This window comes from Amaranthus tricolor, chromosome 8 (genome assembly GCF_026212465.1).
Source record: "Amaranthus tricolor cultivar Red isolate AtriRed21 chromosome 8, ASM2621246v1, whole genome shotgun sequence".
Taxonomy (NCBI): domain Eukaryota; kingdom Viridiplantae; phylum Streptophyta; class Magnoliopsida; order Caryophyllales; family Amaranthaceae; genus Amaranthus; species Amaranthus tricolor.
In genome coordinates this window covers 25,320,624-25,340,042 of record NC_080054.1, presented here as the reverse complement: position 1 = coordinate 25,340,042, position 19,419 = coordinate 25,320,624, and the positions used below count along the sequence as shown (strand labels likewise).

General features: G+C 33.7%; 3 protein-coding genes across 5 annotated transcripts; 2 read left to right on the top strand and 1 right to left on the bottom strand.

Annotated features, from left to right (window-relative positions):
- Positions 1–3,034, bottom strand: LOC130821051 (nudix hydrolase 1). 3 transcript variants are annotated; one of them, XM_057686651.1, is made up of 3 exons: positions 2,611–2,738; positions 2,185–2,497; positions 1–1,533 (listed from the first exon to the last, which is right to left on the bottom strand). In XM_057686651.1, exons 2-3 carry the CDS (start codon positions 2,297–2,299, stop codon positions 485–487), a joined length of 1,164 nt encoding a protein of 387 aa, XP_057542634.1. In that variant the 5' UTR covers positions 2,300–2,497; positions 2,611–2,738; the 3' UTR covers positions 1–484. The 3 variants fall into 3 exon arrangements, with proteins under 3 accessions (XP_057542634.1, XP_057542636.1, XP_057542635.1); XM_057686653.1 differs by having other exon boundaries at positions 1,401–1,533; positions 2,724–3,009; XM_057686652.1 differs by lacking the exon at positions 1–1,533 and having other exon boundaries at positions 1,577–2,497; positions 2,724–3,034.
- Positions 3,035–4,303: 1,269 nt separating this feature from the next.
- LOC130821721 (uncharacterized) lies at positions 4,304–5,044 on the top strand. Its single transcript, XM_057687510.1, has one exon. The coding sequence runs from the start codon at positions 4,304–4,306 to the stop codon at positions 5,042–5,044; it is 741 nt and encodes a 246-aa protein (XP_057543493.1).
- Positions 5,045–10,657: 5,613 nt separating this feature from the next.
- Positions 10,658–19,359, top strand: LOC130821049 (phosphoenolpyruvate carboxylase 4). The gene is made up of 20 exons (XM_057686649.1): positions 10,658–11,012; positions 12,434–12,597; positions 12,891–13,005; positions 13,139–13,216; positions 13,314–13,382; positions 13,465–13,543; positions 13,632–13,708; positions 13,804–13,899; positions 14,310–14,451; positions 14,841–14,948; positions 15,402–15,475; positions 15,627–15,830; positions 15,929–16,054; positions 16,158–16,259; positions 16,333–16,479; positions 16,783–16,881; positions 17,003–17,091; positions 17,358–17,484; positions 17,859–18,065; positions 18,284–19,359. Exons 1-20 carry the CDS (start codon positions 10,860–10,862, stop codon positions 19,106–19,108), a joined length of 3,081 nt encoding a protein of 1,026 aa, XP_057542632.1. The 5' UTR covers positions 10,658–10,859; the 3' UTR covers positions 19,109–19,359.
- The last annotated feature ends 60 nt before the right edge of the window (positions 19,360–19,419 follow it).

Here is a 19,419-nt window from a genome sequence, read left to right as displayed (position 1 = left end):
GCTACTACAAACAACTACTTAGATAGCTATGTGGGAATAACATGTTGGACTGAGAATTTTTATTCTAAGTATTCTACTTCCAATGTTTAGTAACTGGCTATAGGAATAAAAGTAAGGCTTAAATGCAATGGTTTAGACCCAATTAAGCACATAAAGCTGATGATATCCTTGCTAAGATACGTAAAACCATTTAGACATTACATAGCAACAAATCAATGATGCCAACTGCCAAGTAGTTTCTTCTGTGACTGTTATTCATATCAACAAACTGCAAACATAAGCATTTACAACAGGTCTTGCAGTGATCATTTGCTAACTGTTACACATCCAAATCCAATCAATCGAGAAAACTCCTCAGAAAGAGATATTCCTTACGGAAAACGTTTGAAGATCATCCCTTCGGATTCCGTAAGCAATGCCAAGGTCTCCACATAATCACCCCCACACACATAAGAATCAACTCCATTTCCCAACCTTTGTAATATCAGGCTTGAAACTTCACAAGATATAATGAAACCCCTTTCATTGTTAGTAATCTATTGCTCTCCTCAATCATGAAAATCTTTAAACCACCTTTTTCTCTGTAATTTTCGAATTCTGAACTCAATGATCCTGAAGACAACAACCTCCATGTGTACTCTCCATCATGTTTTTCCAAAATCCATACGCAGAACTTCGTCATTACGACTAACGACTCGCCCTTTGTAAAAAGAATTACCCTCTTACTTTCTTTCAGAGCTTCAGGTACTTCCACAGTATTGAATTCTTCAGTATTAAAATCAAATGAGTGGAGAAATCCGCGTTCATCGGATCTTATAAACCAGTACACAATCCATCCACAATAAACATAATCTTCATACCAATAAGGACGAATTAATGATTTCGAAGCATCCACATTTGTTGGATTGGTTTTAATCGCCCAACGGTGGGTTTTAAGTGAATAAACTGCGGTTGTCACCTCTTTAACACCAAGAATTTTATAAATTCGATAGGCAAACACCTTATAATCATCACAAAAGGGTAAAAATCCTAAAACATAATCGGTTCCAGAATTGCTAGAACCCAACGGACAAGGTGGAAGAATTAAAGATTTTCTTAAAAAGGGATTCCATAAATACAGATCATCGGAAACCTCCATTAACAATAACCCATTACAGATTCCGAAAAATCTGGGCATGTTAGTACCAGCAAAAGAAGTATAGAGTCTTCCGAGATAAGCAATTTTGGTTAATTTCTGACAATTATCGACACGAAGTAAGTTTGATCGTCCAAAACTTGTTGAAATTAATAAATGGGCATTTTTAGAATTATGGGTATTGTAAAGATTGCGATGAAAAGAGATGAAAACAGGGGAATCGATAAGAGTGCGCCAGGATTTGCAGACGGACCTGAGTTTTAGTAGGGTTTTGACAGGAAGCATTGCAAATATGTCCATCCATAAATAAGAGGGCAGGAATTTGTCATACTCAGGCGTAGATGTTTTCTTCTTTGTTCTTGGGATCACATTCTTCTTACGTCTCCTTGCCATGATCACTTTCTTCCCAAACAATGAATGAAATAAAGAAAGAAGATGAGTGCTTAAGTCACCTTATTTAGCTAATTCACTTCCATCAATTTATCCAAACTATTTTAATTTGCACTAATGTAATACACAAATTTTTAATTTGACGGTCTCAGACTATTTTATTAGGTAATTTATGTATATTTAGTTCTACAATCAAACAAAATAGACTAATTAAATGAATGAGTCAAACAGTTTCATACAAGACGAGCCAAATCTAATAATAATAAGTATTTTTCAATAATCGTGTTTGATTGGACGGTCTCGTGGTGAAATCATTTCTAAATGTTATATATTTAGTGTGTTAAATTGATTACTTGCACAATTAAAAGAAAGATTTATTATATGAGTCTGTTTTACGGTGAGATAATTTCATAGATAATCATACAAGAGGAGTTGAACCTAATAATAATAACAGTGAGTTGAACCTAATAATAATAACAGCTACTTTTCAATCATTTACTCCTTTCATTTTGTTTCATGCAAATATTTTTTTAGCATATCATCTAATATCTCCCACAAGATGACAACACAATTTGGATCTGATACCAAGTTTTCTAGGCAAACAAAATGATACAAGACATAATAACAATACAATCACAAATGACACTATTGGGACTTACATAAGTATTCTAGCCTTCTAGCTAGGGAAGGGATTGAAGCCAGAATCAACCATTTTCTGGAGTGGCCAAAAGAGGGGTTGAGGTAAATCATCCCAATCATACCAATTCCACCCATCACATTTCTCAGGTTCTAAATTTTGAGGCATTTGATTAGTATTTGCTAGCTTACTTCGCATGAAAATTGTGACATAATGTAATGGTTTTGGTGCTTCCACAAACATGTTGTTAGTCACTGTTAGTAGTTCTGTTGCAGCAATTTCTAATCCTGTTTCTTCTTTCACCTCTCTTGCTGCACATTCTTCGAAGCTTTCGCCTGAAAGTGTTAATTATTGTACTCAAATATCAAATACATAGAATAGTTTTTAAATTAAGACGATTAAAACTATTAACAGTAGATTCCGATTACAAAAAACAGCATATTATTACCGAGGATGTAAAATGTCAATTATACACAGTAGAAGGAGAAAGTTTGACCATATTAGAATAAGAAAGGTTTGGAAAAATGTATGTTGAGAAGAGAAGAATGAAAAGGGACGGACCAAACTCAAGATTACCGCCGGGAAGAGCAAATGTAGAATTGCCAACAGCAGATCGACGGCGTCCCAATAAAATCTTTTTCCCCTTTAATAGAAATACTACTACAGCTACTTTTGGTGATGGAGATGGTGATGGTGATGGTGATGGTGATGATGATGGAGATGGCGATGGCAACGGAATCTCGCTGCCGTTTTCCGTTTCGCTCATTTTTCTCTGAATTTGAGAATTTGAATCTGGGATGAACACGAGTGTGGATTCCCAAAGGTCGAAAAGTCTTGTTTAAGTTGCAAATTCAACAAGCTTTCATTTTGAACAATTTAATTGGACTTTGTCTCATTTGGTTTTTTACACTATTTATAAGTTTACTTTTAATTTATATTTTATTTTTAATTTATAAGTTAAAACATAGTCAAGTGTAATCTTGTTTGATTCATCTTAACGCAATGATTATTAATAAAATTTTTATAATTTTTAGTTATACACCGTTAGAGATATTAAAACTTTATTACATGTCTTAGCAAACGTGATCAAATGAAATGAGATAAAATCGTTGAAATAGAGGTAGTCTTTCTTTTGTTGCCCCATTAATTATTTTTATAAACTACTCCCCGTTTTTATGTTTTTTTCTCAAATAGAATATATGAATTTTAATGTCTAACTTTGACTATGATAGATACGTCTCAATAAATAATATAATCTAAGTATCAATTTTTAAGAATTTTTAAAAACTCACAATTTAAATTATTTAACTTTTATATTTACATTGGGATCCGCGAAAAAAAATAATGAGAAAATTAAATGAAAATAGAAAAAAAAAATTATTATGTCTTTTTATTTCACTAACATTTTGATTTTGACTATTTTATCTCACATGTCATATTAAATGAGCACCAAGAACAAACAACTCAAAACATATGCATCCTATTCCTAAATACTACTCCCTCCGTTCTTATTTGATGTTTCACTTCGTGTTTTTCACACAAATTAAGAAAAATGGAATCTTTGGTTGTAGTGGGTATTATTTTAATTAAATAGTAATGTGAAGTAATGATTGTATTGAAAGTATGAGATAAAATAATTATAAATGAAACTAAATAAAAAAAAATTCTGATTTATTAATGATAAGAGAGAACTTTACATTTTGGAGGGAAATAAACAAACTTTCCAAATTAGGAAAATTTGGAGCTTCACAGCAGCAAACAGACCCTCCATTCCAAAAAAAACAAAAGAGCCTTGTTTTGGGCATTCTTTAATTACACGGATTGACATTAATTTTTCATCAAATCTGAAATTACAAGCTTGTAATCCAAAAAAAATGACTTTACATATTCCTAATGACACTATATTAACAGCTCATAGAACAATAAACCAAAATCAGAAGCAAAACTTGTTCACACAGCCTCAATTCAGTAGCCAAACTTCTTCAAACAGTAAACCAAAATCAGCAGCCAACACTTATTCACACAGCCTCAAATCAGTAGCCATAATTCTTCAAACAGTAAACCAAAATCAGTAGCCAACACTTATTCACACAGCCTCAAATCAGTAGCCAAAATTTGTTCATTCGCATCATTAGCCTTCAATGGCTTCAGGAATTGAAGATGAGCAACAGGGGGCTTGGTACTTTGGATCGAATTCATACGTTCCTGAGTGTAGTTCTGAATCCGAAGAAGAGCCACAGAATGTGGAACAAATAGGACCACAGCAACAAATTCAGTATAAGCGAAGACTCACGAATGAGTTAAGGCAACTTATTTTGCAAGACTTGTTGTCACTAAAGGTTAGTGACTCACTTCCTCATGGTACATTCAAACGCATAGCTCAAAAATACGGCTACACACATAGAACCATCCGAAATTTATGGAAACGAGCAATACAAACCAAGGAAGCAAACAAACCATACAATGTGGAATCCAAGTTCAAAAATTGTGGAAGAAAAAGAGTCGTCATACCACCAAACTTACTTGAGTCTAGACCCATTGGCGAACGCACTTGCATTAGAGATGTTGCAACATGTTTAGATTTGGCACCGTCAACGGTGTGGAGGTTGATAAAAAGAGGCGACATAAAGGCTCATTCAAATCCATTACACCCTGCTTTAACCGATGCCAACAAAATAAGGAGGGTGGAGTGGATTTTGAGCCTTATCCAAGAAGACACAATTCAAAGACACCCGATTTACAAAGGAATGTACGATTATATTCACATTGACGAGAAGTGGTTTTATTTAACCAAGAAAACGCAAAGGGTTTATTTAGCACACAAAGAAAAGGTCCCATATAAGGCAGCGAAGTCATCAAAGTTCATACCTAAGGCCAAGTGATCAGTTAATCAAGAAGTTTATAGGAGTATGCTCATACAACAATTGATTCCGGCTATACTAAGAAAATGGCCAAGTGATGGACCTTCTATTATATTTATTCAACAAGATAATGCAAGGGTTCATATCACAAACGAGGATCCAATATGGCAACAACACAATAGGCAAGGGGGTTTAACTTTCATTCTTACTCAACAACCTCCAAATAGTCCGGATTGTAATATTCTAGACTTGGGTTTCTTTAGGAGCATGCAATCACTTATGCATAAAAAGATGCCAAAAAACATTACAGAATTAATCACAGCAGTTGAGGATGCATTCGGAGAGTTACATCCAAAGACCTTAACTAATGTGTGGATCTCATTACAATACCATTTAAATGAGATTTTAAAAGTTAAGGGGTCTAATGACTACATACAACCCCACTTTGGAAAGAAGGTTGAAGAAGACAATGGCAGGTTAAGGATTCAAGTGAGAATCCCAACACAATTGGTTAGAGAAGCTGTAGCTTTTCTTAACCCGAACAGGGATCAGCAACAAACACAAGCATTAACAGAAAATGAGGATTCTGCACAAACAACAGAAATCATTCAAGAAGCTTATGATCAGGCAGTTGAAGAAACTCAAGGATGACAAACATCAAAGCCCCTCAGTTTATTTTGTTCAAATCATCATTAAAAATGTAGCTTTAAAAACTTAGGAGCAACAAATTGTTAATCACAACCCATGTTAATGATTAGCAAGTCACTTCATTATTTTACATAATTTCAGAAAAAAAGCCCCCTGATTCATCATAGAGGTTATGAAACCTCTCAGATTACAATTTATCATCAACAAATGAAGTAACTGAACATGCTAAAAAATCAAGTGACGGGTAATGGTTTACCAAATGCTACTCAACCAAGTAATCAAAGTAAATTTTTCAGAATTTAGAGGTTCAACAATTTGACATCACAGGGGCTTGCACACATAAAACCAGCAACAAACATCAACCCTAAAACCAGCAACATAAAACCAACAGAGAACCAAAAAAACCCCAAACCAGAAGAACACAATATCAAAAACAACACAGTTAATCACAAACGAAAAAACAAACATCAAACATAAATACAAGATCATCATAATCCAGCATCAAACAACACAGATAAAACCAGCTCCAATTTTTTCAAATTTAATTAACAAAAAAAAAACGAAATATCAGAATAACCTTACAATCATTAAGCACGTTTTTTGGGGTTCAATTTTGCCCTAGACGCAATAACATATTCAGGAGTGTCAGGGACAACCAAATTGATGCCATCTTCTTCAAGTACCTTTTCAACAATAAGAGAAGTTGGTGGAGATTCATTATACACAGAAGTTGCATCATCTTCAAGTACCTTTTGATATGCCTCAAGATCTTTTTTTGACCATCTCAAAATTTCATTGGAGTAGGAATGAGAACGACCATTGAGGGAACAAGAACACAACTCACCATAATCGCATAGGCCGTCATAAAGATATGAAGGAATTGTGGAGTCACTCTTAGACTCGTCGTTTTCCATTGAAAATACTTAAAGATTCAACAGGAAGTTAATGGAGGATTCAAGAACAGGGGCTCAAATTTTGAACCTTCGCCAAAACAAACAAAACTAACCTTAAAATGATGAGAATAAACCGATCTACATTTTAATGAAGTTAAAATGCACTAAAAATGAAGAAGAAACAGGGGGAAAAGCCATGAAAATGGCGTTTATGAAGAGAGAGAATAGACCGTTTAAGAGAAAGAAGGAAGAAATGACCGTTCATGAAGGCAGTAGGGGTCATAATGAAAAATGCAAAGACCAAGAATAGTAATAAATGTATCTGGATGATTCCGGGTACATTAAGGTAAAAGAGGGTATTTTAAGGGGTAAAAGTGGGATAAAAAGTTTCCAAAAATAGAAAGTATTCTAAAGTGGAAAAACTTTTGAAACTACCCGTTATAGTAATGTGGAAGATCAAAAAAGAACGGAGGGAGTATATAATATTACGATAATAAAGGAAAATTTTATTTAATAGGTATGAACTTTTTAGCTCATTTGTTTTTAAAACTTTGAACTTTTATTTATTTTTTAAAAGCTCAAACTTTGAGGTGCTTCCGCTTTTAAAGGTTACTAGATAGATTCCCGTGCCAAGCACGGTTTATGAATCATTTGAATACAAAATTAGTAATCTTATATGTGTAATTAAGTTATTATATGACTTTTAATTTCTTAAGTATATTTAAACTACAAATCGATTTGTTTTAAAAAGTGTAGAAGTATTACTATTAAATTGAGATTCATATTATTAATATATTATTATATGAAACATAATCATAAAATTATGCACTAAAGTATAGTGTTTTTTAAATTTGTCTTTTCACTATTTTTTAGGTGATCAAATGGGACCACATGTGAAGTATAAAAGTATAGTGTTTTTTAAATTTTTATAGGAGTAAAGTAGAGTTAGTATGTATAAAGGTGTGAAAAGGCTAAGTTTACTATTTATAGATTTCACAATATTATTCAAAAATTTACACTGATCTATAAATTTAGAAACAATATTATTCTACACCTATTAAACAAATTTGGAAAATAATTTTGTTACATTAAAATATTATTTTCTTTTATTTTGGAAATAATATTGGAAATCATATTGAAAAATGATACCGATTAACATTTGAGTCACATTTAAGTTTGGAAATAATATAGGAATCATATTGGAAAAAAATAATAAGCTGCACGTCAACATAATTGAGAGGGAAAATATTTAATGAGAGTCTGACATGTGTCAGTCTCGTTTCTTCATTAGTAGTCTTTATAGATTATAGATAGATTATAGATTATAGATTATAGATTCTTTATTAATAGTATTTATAGATTTCACAATATTATTTAAAAATTTACACTGGTCTATAAATTTAGAAACAATATTATTCTACACCTATTAAACAAATTTGAAAAATAATTTTTTTACATTAAAATATTATTTTCTTTTATTTTGAAAATAATATTGTAAATCATATTGAAAAATGATACTGATTAACATTTTAGTCACATTTAAGTTTGGAAATAATATAGGAATCATATTGGAAAAAAAATAAAGCTATCTAATTCTTATTCTACACCTTAAATAAATTCAAGTATTTTAGGCAATGATTTTCAGTAAATAATAAGCTGCTACGTCAACATAATTGAGTGGGAAAATATTAAATGAGAGTCTGACATGTGTTTCTTCATTAGTAGTCTTTATAGATTTTTACTTTTAACCGATTGAACAAGTTTTTCTTTTTCACTAAAAATAGTTTTCTTCTTCCTCATCAATCACTTCTTCGTCTTCTTATTCCTCATTCAAATTCAGCTTTTAAGCATTCAACTTTTGATTTTCTCTAGCAAAATGACCAAACCTGTTTATCTTCATTTTCATTTTCATTTTTCAGTTTGTAAGTCAGGAGTAATGAAACCAAACCCTTTTCAACCATTAAACCATTTGACTGTTTCTTTTAGTTTATCTCCTTCTCCTTCATCACCAATTCCACCCTCCCTTTCTGCCATTTTTATGGTGGGAATAATCAGAAAGGTTAAAGATTAAGTCATATTTAGCATTATTGAATAGTAGTACTCCACTTTTGGATAATGGGTGTTTAACTTTGTGCTTAACTTCGTTTTTTCAACAAATTTTTCAAAACGTTCTCAAAATCGCAGCATCAAAATTTTCAAAATGTTCTTCAGGTACATTTTTTTATGGAGAATTTTGTTAATTTTAGTGTTTAACTTTCGTTGTTGAGTTTCATTTTTTTCAATTTTCAGTAAAAAAAAAATTGTAATTTTTTTGTGTTGAGAGTGTTATCTAAGTAATTAATAGCTCTCTTACAAATTGTCATGATGAAGATGAAAAAAAGTGATTTTTAAAAGGATGTTGACTTCTATGAGATGAATTTGATTAGATTTTTGTAGGGAAGAATTGTTTAAAATTGGAGTACAATTGGGGATTTAAAAAAATCAGATTGAGGTTTATGGAAGAAACCATGAGTAGAATTGATTAAAATTGGAGTAGGGTTGGGGATTTTTGTAGTGAGTTTAGTGCTTGTTTTTGACTCCATGGGTAGACCAAGGAAGAAGCCATTGATGAGGAGGTTCAAGGAAGAAGCCATTGATGCAGAGGTTTAAGGAAGAAGCTGATGAAAAATCAGGTTGAGGAGATGGTAACCTGATATTTCAGGTTACTAAAATATAACCTTTAAAAGTGTAGGCAATCACAAAATTTCGAACCTTTAAAAATAAATAAAAATTCGAATTTTTAAAAGCAAATAAGCTAAAGTACATACCTCTTTACATCACATTTTCCAAAATTAAATAAAATAAAATCACATATTCAAATCCCTGTCTATAATATGAGTTTGTCAATAGTATTTTAAGATGTGCTTTTTAATTAGCAATATTTTATGTTTTATGTTATGTGAGTTGACTTTTTATGTTCTTAGTTTATAAATATATTAACATTAAATTCCAAGAGTATGAGTTAAAGAGTGTAATTAAGTAGATTAGATAATGAAAAAGTTGGACTTGAATGAAATTAAAAGAGTTCACAATAAAAAAAACATGGAACAAGTTTATTTTAGACATTGTGTAGTTATGGAATGGTCCGATTTTGTTTGGGCTGACACTAAAATTAGACCATATTAGAAATTTCGATTTGAGAAATTTTTAGACCATTTGACACACCAGAACGAACCAGACCAAGCTATTCTACAACAGTCTAGTTTGGTCTGGTCAACAATTTATTTTCTTTTTAAATTTTTTTTATAAGATAATGTATTTGTTTATACAAATATTTTAAACCTTCTACTAAATCTACATACGTCATGATAACTATTAAAAATATGACAGCTCATAATTAGATAAAACATAACACAAATTATGTAATTTAATCAAATGTAATGTACAGAAGCATAGATTATACAAACTGAAAAAAAATGTAAAGCATAAGCTTTTAATGAATAAAAATCAGTTTAAATGGGTAAAAACATAAATTATGTAACAGTGTAACACACAATCTTATCAACTTTGCATATCTCAATATGTAATAATTTTAAGTTGCATTCAACATTAAAATGTGTTTTATTCAATATTTAATATTCTAATTTACATTTTTGGGTATTAATTCGAGCTCAGTGATAAAACAATTTATACAAAAGTGTTATGTATAATACTATGAATAATAAATATGAGATTAAGATTATATTAAAAGTTGGGCATGAAATATTAAGACTGAACATTTCATTTCATATTATATTTTAAAAAAGTTTTCGACTTGATCTGGTCTAAAAAATAAAAATTCAAGATCAAATAGAAAAATCATAAATTTCAAAAAAAAGTTAAACTAGATCTCAAATCATTTAAACCGTAAATCAAATTAAATACTTAAATTATGGTTTGGTTCAGATACTATCCACAATGTTCTTTTATAAATTCTTGTATGAGACGGTCTCACTATAAGGCAAATATTAGATACTTTTGCCTTATGAATTTCTTATTTTTCTCTTTTATTAAAAAGGAAGATCCAAATGTTGCACAAATGGACACATGTACAAGTTCCAACGGTTTTTTCGCAGTGCATAACAAATTAGAGATGATGACCCTACGTTTCGTCTGATTCTGACTTTAACTCTATTTTTGCTTCCTCCTTTCCCTCAATACTCGTTTCTTCATTCATTCATTCATTCATTCATTCATCACACTACCCGTGATCTTTTCTCTCTTTTCAATTTTAATTTCTCATTTGTTTTTCATATTTTGATTTTATTTTTTAAAAAATGGATACTATTGATGATATTGCTGAAGAGATTTCTTTCCAGAGTTTTGAAGATGATTGTAGGCTTCTTCGTAGTCTTTTTTATGATGTTCTTTTTAGAGAAGTTGGGTCTGCTTTTGTTCATGAACTTGAACGTATTAGAATTCTTGCTGAGGTACTATTTTTATTCCTGTTAATTTAATTTATTGCTTTATTCATTTTTACGTAAATTGCTCAACTATTCTGCTACCGGTGTATCTGAATTTTTGGAATCTTTCGATTCTTAAATCAATGCTGTTTTGCAAAATCCTGATTATTGGGTTTTCTTCATTTTTATAGTAATCTTTATAAGTTACTATATTTTTCTGTTTTTTGATAAAGATGAATTTAGTATCAATTTACTTCACAAATTGATCTTCATTGCAACTTGCAAGTTGAATTTCAGCCATAATTTGGGTAGGAAAAAAAGTAACGAATCTGTTAAATTTCTTATTATAGTATTGGGGTAATGGCACGTTGCTGTCATATTTTAAGCGGTAATATCCGATTGGGTTTGTTATCATGGTGAGAGATCAAGCCTGAAACGTTATGTTTTAGGGTATATATTAACATCTCCCATGGAGTATGTTGTAAATGTTGTTGTTCCCATGCACCTAAGTCTACATAGGTTGATAACTTGGAGACCTATCAAAGGGACCACAATCCCCTTTTGTCTTTGTTTGTTTGGATCAACAAACTTCACTTTTACTGTAGAGTGTAGACCCATAAATTTGTCCCACCTGATTCTAAATTTTATTGAAATTGGATACTTTGATTGACATATACGCAGCACATTGACCCAATAACCCAATCTTTCCAAGATATAAATATGATTGAAATAGTTATATCATCTCATTTAGAGGTAGATATGAATAGTTTAGTCACTTATGTTAGAGTAATAGTACCATGAGTCTAATGACAAATGACACCCGAAAACACCATGTAATTTGGAATGTAATCATTTATGTCCTTATGAGTTATGACTATGGACTATTGACTAAAATGTCTAGCCAAGTTGACTTGAGTGCAATTTTGGTCGAACAGTGAACGTTGTGTCTGGACTTACTATATTAAGAATAGACATTATACAGATGGAATATGGAGATCATAATTAAATAGTTTTCCTTTTTAATGGATCATGTAACTTAAGGAGCTTTCGTATATTTAGGAATAAACTAATTGCTATTGAATAACTTCAAGTTGGGTCTTCAACTCTTAATTGTTCTAGTTGCAAAGTGCTCGTAACACGAGAAATGGGAGGATGGAGGATACTTTTGACTTCCTTGTGAGAAGCAGCTTTTATAGGTTGCTGTGGCATATACTCTAACCAGAAAGCAGAAAAAAGGTTAATGAAACGATGAAACTGAAGGGCTTTACTATTTGCCTGAATGACTTCTTGAATAACTTAAGACACCCATGTTAGGAACATTTCTAGGACTTGGATTTAAGAGATCGACTCTATCTGTTTTTTTTGAGTTACAGCTTACAAGCCATTGGTATGTCAAAAATGATTGTTTTGTTTAATGTACACTCATGTTGGGCTTTGATTGTTTGTAGAGTGCATGTAACATGAGAAGTTCGGGAATCGAGGACACAGCTGGATTGCTTGAGAAGCAGCTTATATCTGAGTTGTCAAAAATGGATTTAGAGGAAGCTGTAATGATTGGTCGAGCACTCAGTCATTACCTAAATTTGATGGGAATTGCTGAAGCTCATCATAGGTATGATTTTCTTTTAGAGACTGGTGATGCTTGTCGTGCTGAAGAGGATAAATTTTTCTAGCTTGCCATGGAAATTAAATTTTGTTTTGAGGATTATCTTGGTGGTTTTCACTAAACTAGAACATACTTGTTTGGAAGGTTATAACTATTATCATATTTTATGATATTATCTGTGATATAATTTTTGCAGTTGTTGAATCATCTCCTCTTTAAGTAATGTGAATGTTAACTTTCTTGTTAAGCCCACGGTACTCTTTCTGTACTCAACTTTACGTAAGCTTGCCAAAATGCAGGTTACGTAAACAGAAAAGTGTTCCACAATTGTCAAAATCATGTGATGATATCTTTGGTAAACTGATTCAGGAAGGTGTAACTCCAGAGGACCTTTATAATCATGTTTGTCAGCAGGTAGGTTATCGGCAGTAATATGAAGTATTGAATTATATGATATTTGATGATTTTTTGCACAAGTGTCTCTTTTCCAGCTATTTCTTTTAGGGATGTAATTTCCTGACAATTTATTGGGGCTCTGCAATTGTAGGAGGTAGAAATTGTTCTGACTGCCCACCCCACTCAGATTAATAGGCGCACCTTACAATATAAACATATTCGAATCGCTGTAAGTTCTTCAGGTGATCCGATGTGTTGGTAGTAAGTTCAATGCTGTTGTTTATCTCTGAGTTTTTAATGAGTCTTGCAATCCTAAATGTGTGCAGCATCTTTTAGAGTACAATGACAGACCCGACCTCTCTCCTGAAGATAGAGAGATGTTGATTGAAGATCTGGTAATGTCTTCCAGCATGATCTTAGCAAGGTTTACTTGTTGCTACATATAAATTACTTAGTGAATTCTTGTTCTCTCTTCAGGTACGGGAGATAACCTCAGTTTGGCAAACAGATGAGCTTAGAAGGCATAAACCTACTCCAGTAGATGAAGCTAGGGCAGGTAACTTTGCTTGACCTATATATATATATATATATACATACACACATTTAGAGATTGCCCATTCTCATTTTCACAACATCTTTTGCAGGTTTACATATTGTTGAGCAATCACTATGGAGAGCTGTTCCTCATTATTTGCGCCGTGTCAGTAATGCTTTGAAGAAGGTTGGTTCCTATTTGAATTTTCTGCAACTTTCCATCGTTGAAATTGTCTCACAGTTTTCTGACGCGTATTACCCTCTATGGCAATGTTCTTCTAGCACACTGGTGAGGCACTTCCCTTGACTAGTACCCCTATAAAGTTTGGATCGTGGATGGGAGGTGATCGTGATGGGAATCCTAATGTGACTTCCAAAGTAAGTTTACTCTTTCTTAATATATATTGTAGTAGGAAAAAATATTCTGGGTTACATAGCATTTTATATTCTCTAGTTAGTTGGGTACTTCTGGTTACCAATTTATGGTGAAGCTGGATGTATGTATTTAGTGATAGGAACCACTAGCTGATATACAACACTGCTGAACATGCGAGACTCCCATTGATTTAATCTCTTCCATTGTTGGCAATCCTCATTTTCCCTTTTAGTATGCTTTTATCTTCATAGTCTAGCTCTCTTCCACTGAACGATATTGTGAGCTGATCTGCTACCTTAATGTATACTTCCCTTACAAACATATGTAAAGTTCGTGTCCATGTTTTTTTGTACAATAGACGCCATCTCCTTTGAAGGTTATGTACTAATTATAATGATTTAATTGATTCCAGGTCACAAGAGATGTGTCTCTATTGTCCAGATGGATGGCTGTAGACCTTCTCATCCGTGAAGTTGATAGTCTTAGATTTGAGCTTTCCATGAGTCGTTGCAGTGATGAATTACTAAAACTTACACATGAGATTCTAAAACAAGGTCTGGTTTGACAATCTATTCCTTACTTTGTTCATACAGGTGCTAGAAGTCTTGAACAGATCTGAACATAATATGCATGTTAACCTATGCACAATGAAGTTATAAAATTGATAATTCTATCATGGAATGAAAAGCTGAAAATTTTGGTTTTATTTGCCATCTGAGAAGTTGGTTGTTGGGATACTTACATATCACATAAATTGCTTTCTATTGAGGTTTTTAAACCTACGGTTGATTTTAGTCAACTTTTTAATATGAGTTCGATTTCAGATACAAATTTGTATAGTGCTTTCATCAGGCTTTGGGTTTGCAGTTTGCTACTTGAGTTACATATTTTGAGTAGTACTTTCATCAGCGTATTGATTTTCTGCTTTTTAATTTTTTGGCAGAAAAAGAAACAAAGGATAAGTTTGAAAGCCGGAATCCACCTATGCAGAGGAGTCCAGCCAAGTTTCAGTCCAAACTACCCACTGGAGTTGATCTCCCTTCTTACACAGGTAGAGAAGTTATTTTTTTATAATGTGGTTTGCCGTTCAAATTTAAATACAGAAAGAGCAGATAAACTAACTGTTAGATTTTGTGTAGTTCATTCATTGTGTTTATCTCTGCGACGCTGCCTAAAACATTTATCATATTTCCAGACTTATTCTCACGAGTATCAGTTTTCAGTATTCAGGGACTTGCTATTCCCATTCATCTTCTTCGATTGTCATGATGCTATATATTGAGAGGGATTTGCATAACAATCTTGTAGAGGTTTCCCAGAAAATTTCTCTTTTGTGTTTTAATTAATTTATCTCCATTAGCATTGATGAAAAAGAAGTTGCTTTCTTTTTTTATTGTTGTGTATGTCTGAGTTGCTTCTTCTTTCCATCTTGTGATCCATCCTTGCATGAATAGTGAAGGAGGAATAAAATTTCCATTATAATTGTTTTGGAATGATTATGTAGACTGCAATAATGGGGATTCTCAGCATCCCAAACTGGAGCTTCCTGGCACTGATTACATGCCATTGAATCGACAGGTACATAATGCTTTTGGAAAAATGTTGTTTTATATAATGTAGCTATTTTCCATGTTTATGCATTTGAGATACCTTCTAACATTATTGTTGTACTTGTGAATTCTAATGTTTTCCATTAAAAAATTCTAAATTATAGTGTTAAAATTTTCAGGATAGTGCGAAAATTTCCATCAAGCCAGGCACTCAGTCAACAGGAATCCCTGGCAGTCCTTCAGGTCAATTGGTGGCTCAAAGAAAGCTATTTGCAGAGTCCACTATTGGAAGATCAAGTTTTCAGAAACTTCTGGAGCCAAGTCAGCCACATCATCCTGGAATTGCCCCTTACAGGGCTGTTCTCGGAAATGTGAAGGACAAGGTATCCTGGAATTTCCCGTTCTATCCTGTATCCCTGTTTAAAACTTCACCTTTCTTGTTTTTTAATGAAGCTGTATGTGTACTATTGTTGAAACCTAGCTTATGAGGACCCAGAAGCACCTGGAAAATCTGTTAGAAGAGCTTCCTTGTGAGGCAGATCCTGCTGATTATTATGAAACATCTCAACAACTTTTAGAACCCTTACTTTTATGCTATGATTCTCTGGTAATCAGTGCAACTTCATTCACCCACTTGCAGTGGTTATTTCGTGTCTTGGTGCTCATTTTGTACTGTCTACAAGTTCATGCGCTAAATGTCAATGTTGCAGCAATCATGTGGCTCTGGAGTGCTAGCTGACGGAAGACTAGCAGATTTGATACGTAGAGTTTGTACATTTGGCATGGTGCTGATGAAACTAGATCTCCGTCAGGTAAAATTCCGAAGCTTCAACTTTAGAGTCCCGCCTACTTACGGTAATAACGTTTCTCAAGTGCATCCTCTAGGAATCTGGTCGACATTCTGAAGCACTGGATGCAATTACAAATTTCTTGGACATGGGTTCATACAGTGAGTGGGATGAAGAAAAAAGACTGGAGTTTCTTACTAGAGAGTTGAAAGGAAAGAGGCCTCTAGTTCCACATAGCATAAAGGTGCCATAATTTAATTTGTTGTTTTGCTATAAAGATGTATTCCTTTAATTTTGATAGCATTTTGGTCAACTTTTAATAAGAACACAGATGTGCTAAATTAATATAGCTAGAGGCCATAGATCTTGATAACTTATAATCTTAATTTAGCGGTTCCAAAAAGAACAATAAAGAAAGCTGAGCCATTTTTATGATTGCTCAGATGTCTGTTTTGTTTGTTCTGTTTCTGTATATTGCCCCAGTGGTTTATCTTATATTGCTTCATTTAAATTTTTTTGTTAAGCTTATACTCTTTCTAATCTTTAGGTGTCTCCTGATGTGAAAGAAGTCTTGGACACATTCCGTGTTGCTGCTGAGCTTGGGAGTGATTCATTTGGAGCCTATGTGATATCAGTGGCATCCAATGTATGAGCATTTAGCGATCCTTATTTTGGTGATCCATTTATCTTTGAAACAGCCAAAAAAAAAAAACTTGCTACTTTCAAGTATATGGATAATGAAATCCTTTTGATTTATTATGTTTTAGGCGAGTGATGTACTTGCAGTTGAGCTTTTACAGAAAGATGCCCGACTTGCTATCAGTGGGGGGCTATGCAGGCCCAGCATTGGTGGAACGTAAGTTTTGATCCACTGAATCTAGTTTAAATTATCCTGCTAAAATTGATGAGGTTTTATTTCTGTTGAGCAGCAGTTTAATATTTTGATCAGAATATGGGTAATGCTTGAGAAAAGGCCAATTATGATTTCTTTTTTTTTTTGTGCGGAGGGGGGTGGGGTGGTAATTACATACTAAAATGTGACTATTTGAGGAAAGCTGGATGCTTTTTGTTGTTAGTTAGCTCTGTATTCTCAGGAAGTAAATGCGTTATTTGTTGGAATAGGTTACGGGTGGTTCCGTTATTTGAAACTGTAAAAGATTTGAGAGGAGCTGGATCAGTTATCAGGAAGTTACTGTCAATTGATTGGTATCGGGAGCACATCATAAAGAATCACAATGGACACCAGGAGGTATGCATTGTCCAAAACTAATCATGCAATACTCTTAACAGTCCGTTTGGTTGTTGGTGCTAAATGGTAATGATATGTAGCGTAAATTTTCATGAAAGTGTATGGTGTCTTTCTCATAGTGATGGAACTTCGATAATTTTTTGTTTATAATTTTTCATTACCATCTAATACCACCTCACCAAATGGTAATGCATAAGAATTGTTTTTTGTGAAGAAAATGAAATGACTGAAGTAGAACAAGCATAACAATTAACTTTGTCAAGAGATTTTTCTACCAGAATTACACAAACTTTCTACTACCATTCCCATCATTCATAACCGACAACCAAATAGGCCTTAAAGGTCCAACTGAAAATTTGGAACTTGTATGACAGGTTATGGTTGGATATTCCGACTCTGGCAAGGATGCTGGGCGCTTTACAGCTGCATGGGAGCTCTACAAAGCCCAAGAGGATGTGGTGGCTGCATGTAACGAGTATAATATCAAAGTTACTCTTTTCCATGGCCGTGGAGGAAGTATTGGTAGGGGTGGTGGTCCAACTTATCTCGCCATTCAGTCACAGCCTCCGGGTTCTGTCATGGTATGTATTTTCTTGGACTCGTGCCTTTGTATTTAGCTGATTTTCTCCTACTCAATGAAAGCTGATGCGTGGTCTTCAAGAAACATTTTCTTTTAGCTTTTCAGAAGAGAGAGAGGGGGGGAGGGTTCTCAATGGTTTTCTACCAAACTGAACACCTACTAAATGTCAAATATGGATAGCCTGATAGTCTTGTCATGCGTCCTTCTTGAAACTCACAGGGTACGCTAAGGTCCACTGAGCAAGGAGAAATGGTACAAACAAAATTCGGACGGCCACAAATTGCAGTTCGGCAACTGGAGATTTATACCACAGCTGTGCTACTTGCAACAATGCGGCCACCTCTTCCGCCCAGAGAAAAAAAGTGGCGTGATGTTATGGAGGAAATTTCAAAGGTTAGTTGCGAGAATTACCGCAGTACAGTGTACGAAAACCCTGAATTCTTGTCGTACTTCCATGAAGCTACTCCTCAAGCTGAACTTGGGCACCTTAACATTGGAAGCCGACCCACAAGAAGAAAGTGCTCAACAGCAATTGGGCATCTTCGTGCAATACCTTGGGTTTTTGCTTGGACACAAACAAGATTTGTTCTTCCTGCTTGGCTTGGTGTAGGAGCCGGCTTGAAAAGTGCTTGTCAAAAGGGTCATGCAGATGATTTACGCGCAATGTATCAGGAATGGCCATTTTTCCAAAGCACCATTGATCTTATAGAAATGGTTTTGGGCAAGGCTGATGTACCAATAGCCAAGCTTTATAATGATGAGCTTGTATCCGAGTGTAGGAGAGAACTCGGTGCACAGTTAAGAAAGGAGTTAATGAATACCGAGATGTATGTGCTGGTGGTCAGTGGGCATGCAAAGCCATTGGAGGGTAACAAGACCTTGAAGAAACTGATCGAAAGTAGGCTTCCTTATCTTAATCCAATTAATATGTTGCAGGTGGAAATTCTTAAGAGGTTGAGACGCGATGATGATAATCATAAACTTAGAGATGCACTGCTCATTACCATAAATGGAATTGCGGCTGGGATGAGGAACACTGGTTAGTCCCCTTTATAGCTCCGCAGAATCACCATTGACTTTCTCGTCAAGCATTATACCGTCTTTGGGATACGTCAAAGGAAGTCACTAGGCATCGGATTCTTGCATTTCTGTTTTACTCTGACTGAGGAGCTATTGACACGCACAAGTTTATAGCCTTAGTAATCTTGTGAATGAAATATTATATACATCGAGATTCTTTTTGAAGTCATATTTTGATTTTATTTAGGAATTCATCATGTCAACTTTTTTTGTGATTTATTTTTAAATTGTTTTAACTTTTGGAAACTAAAATATGCATTGTGTTATTTATGGAC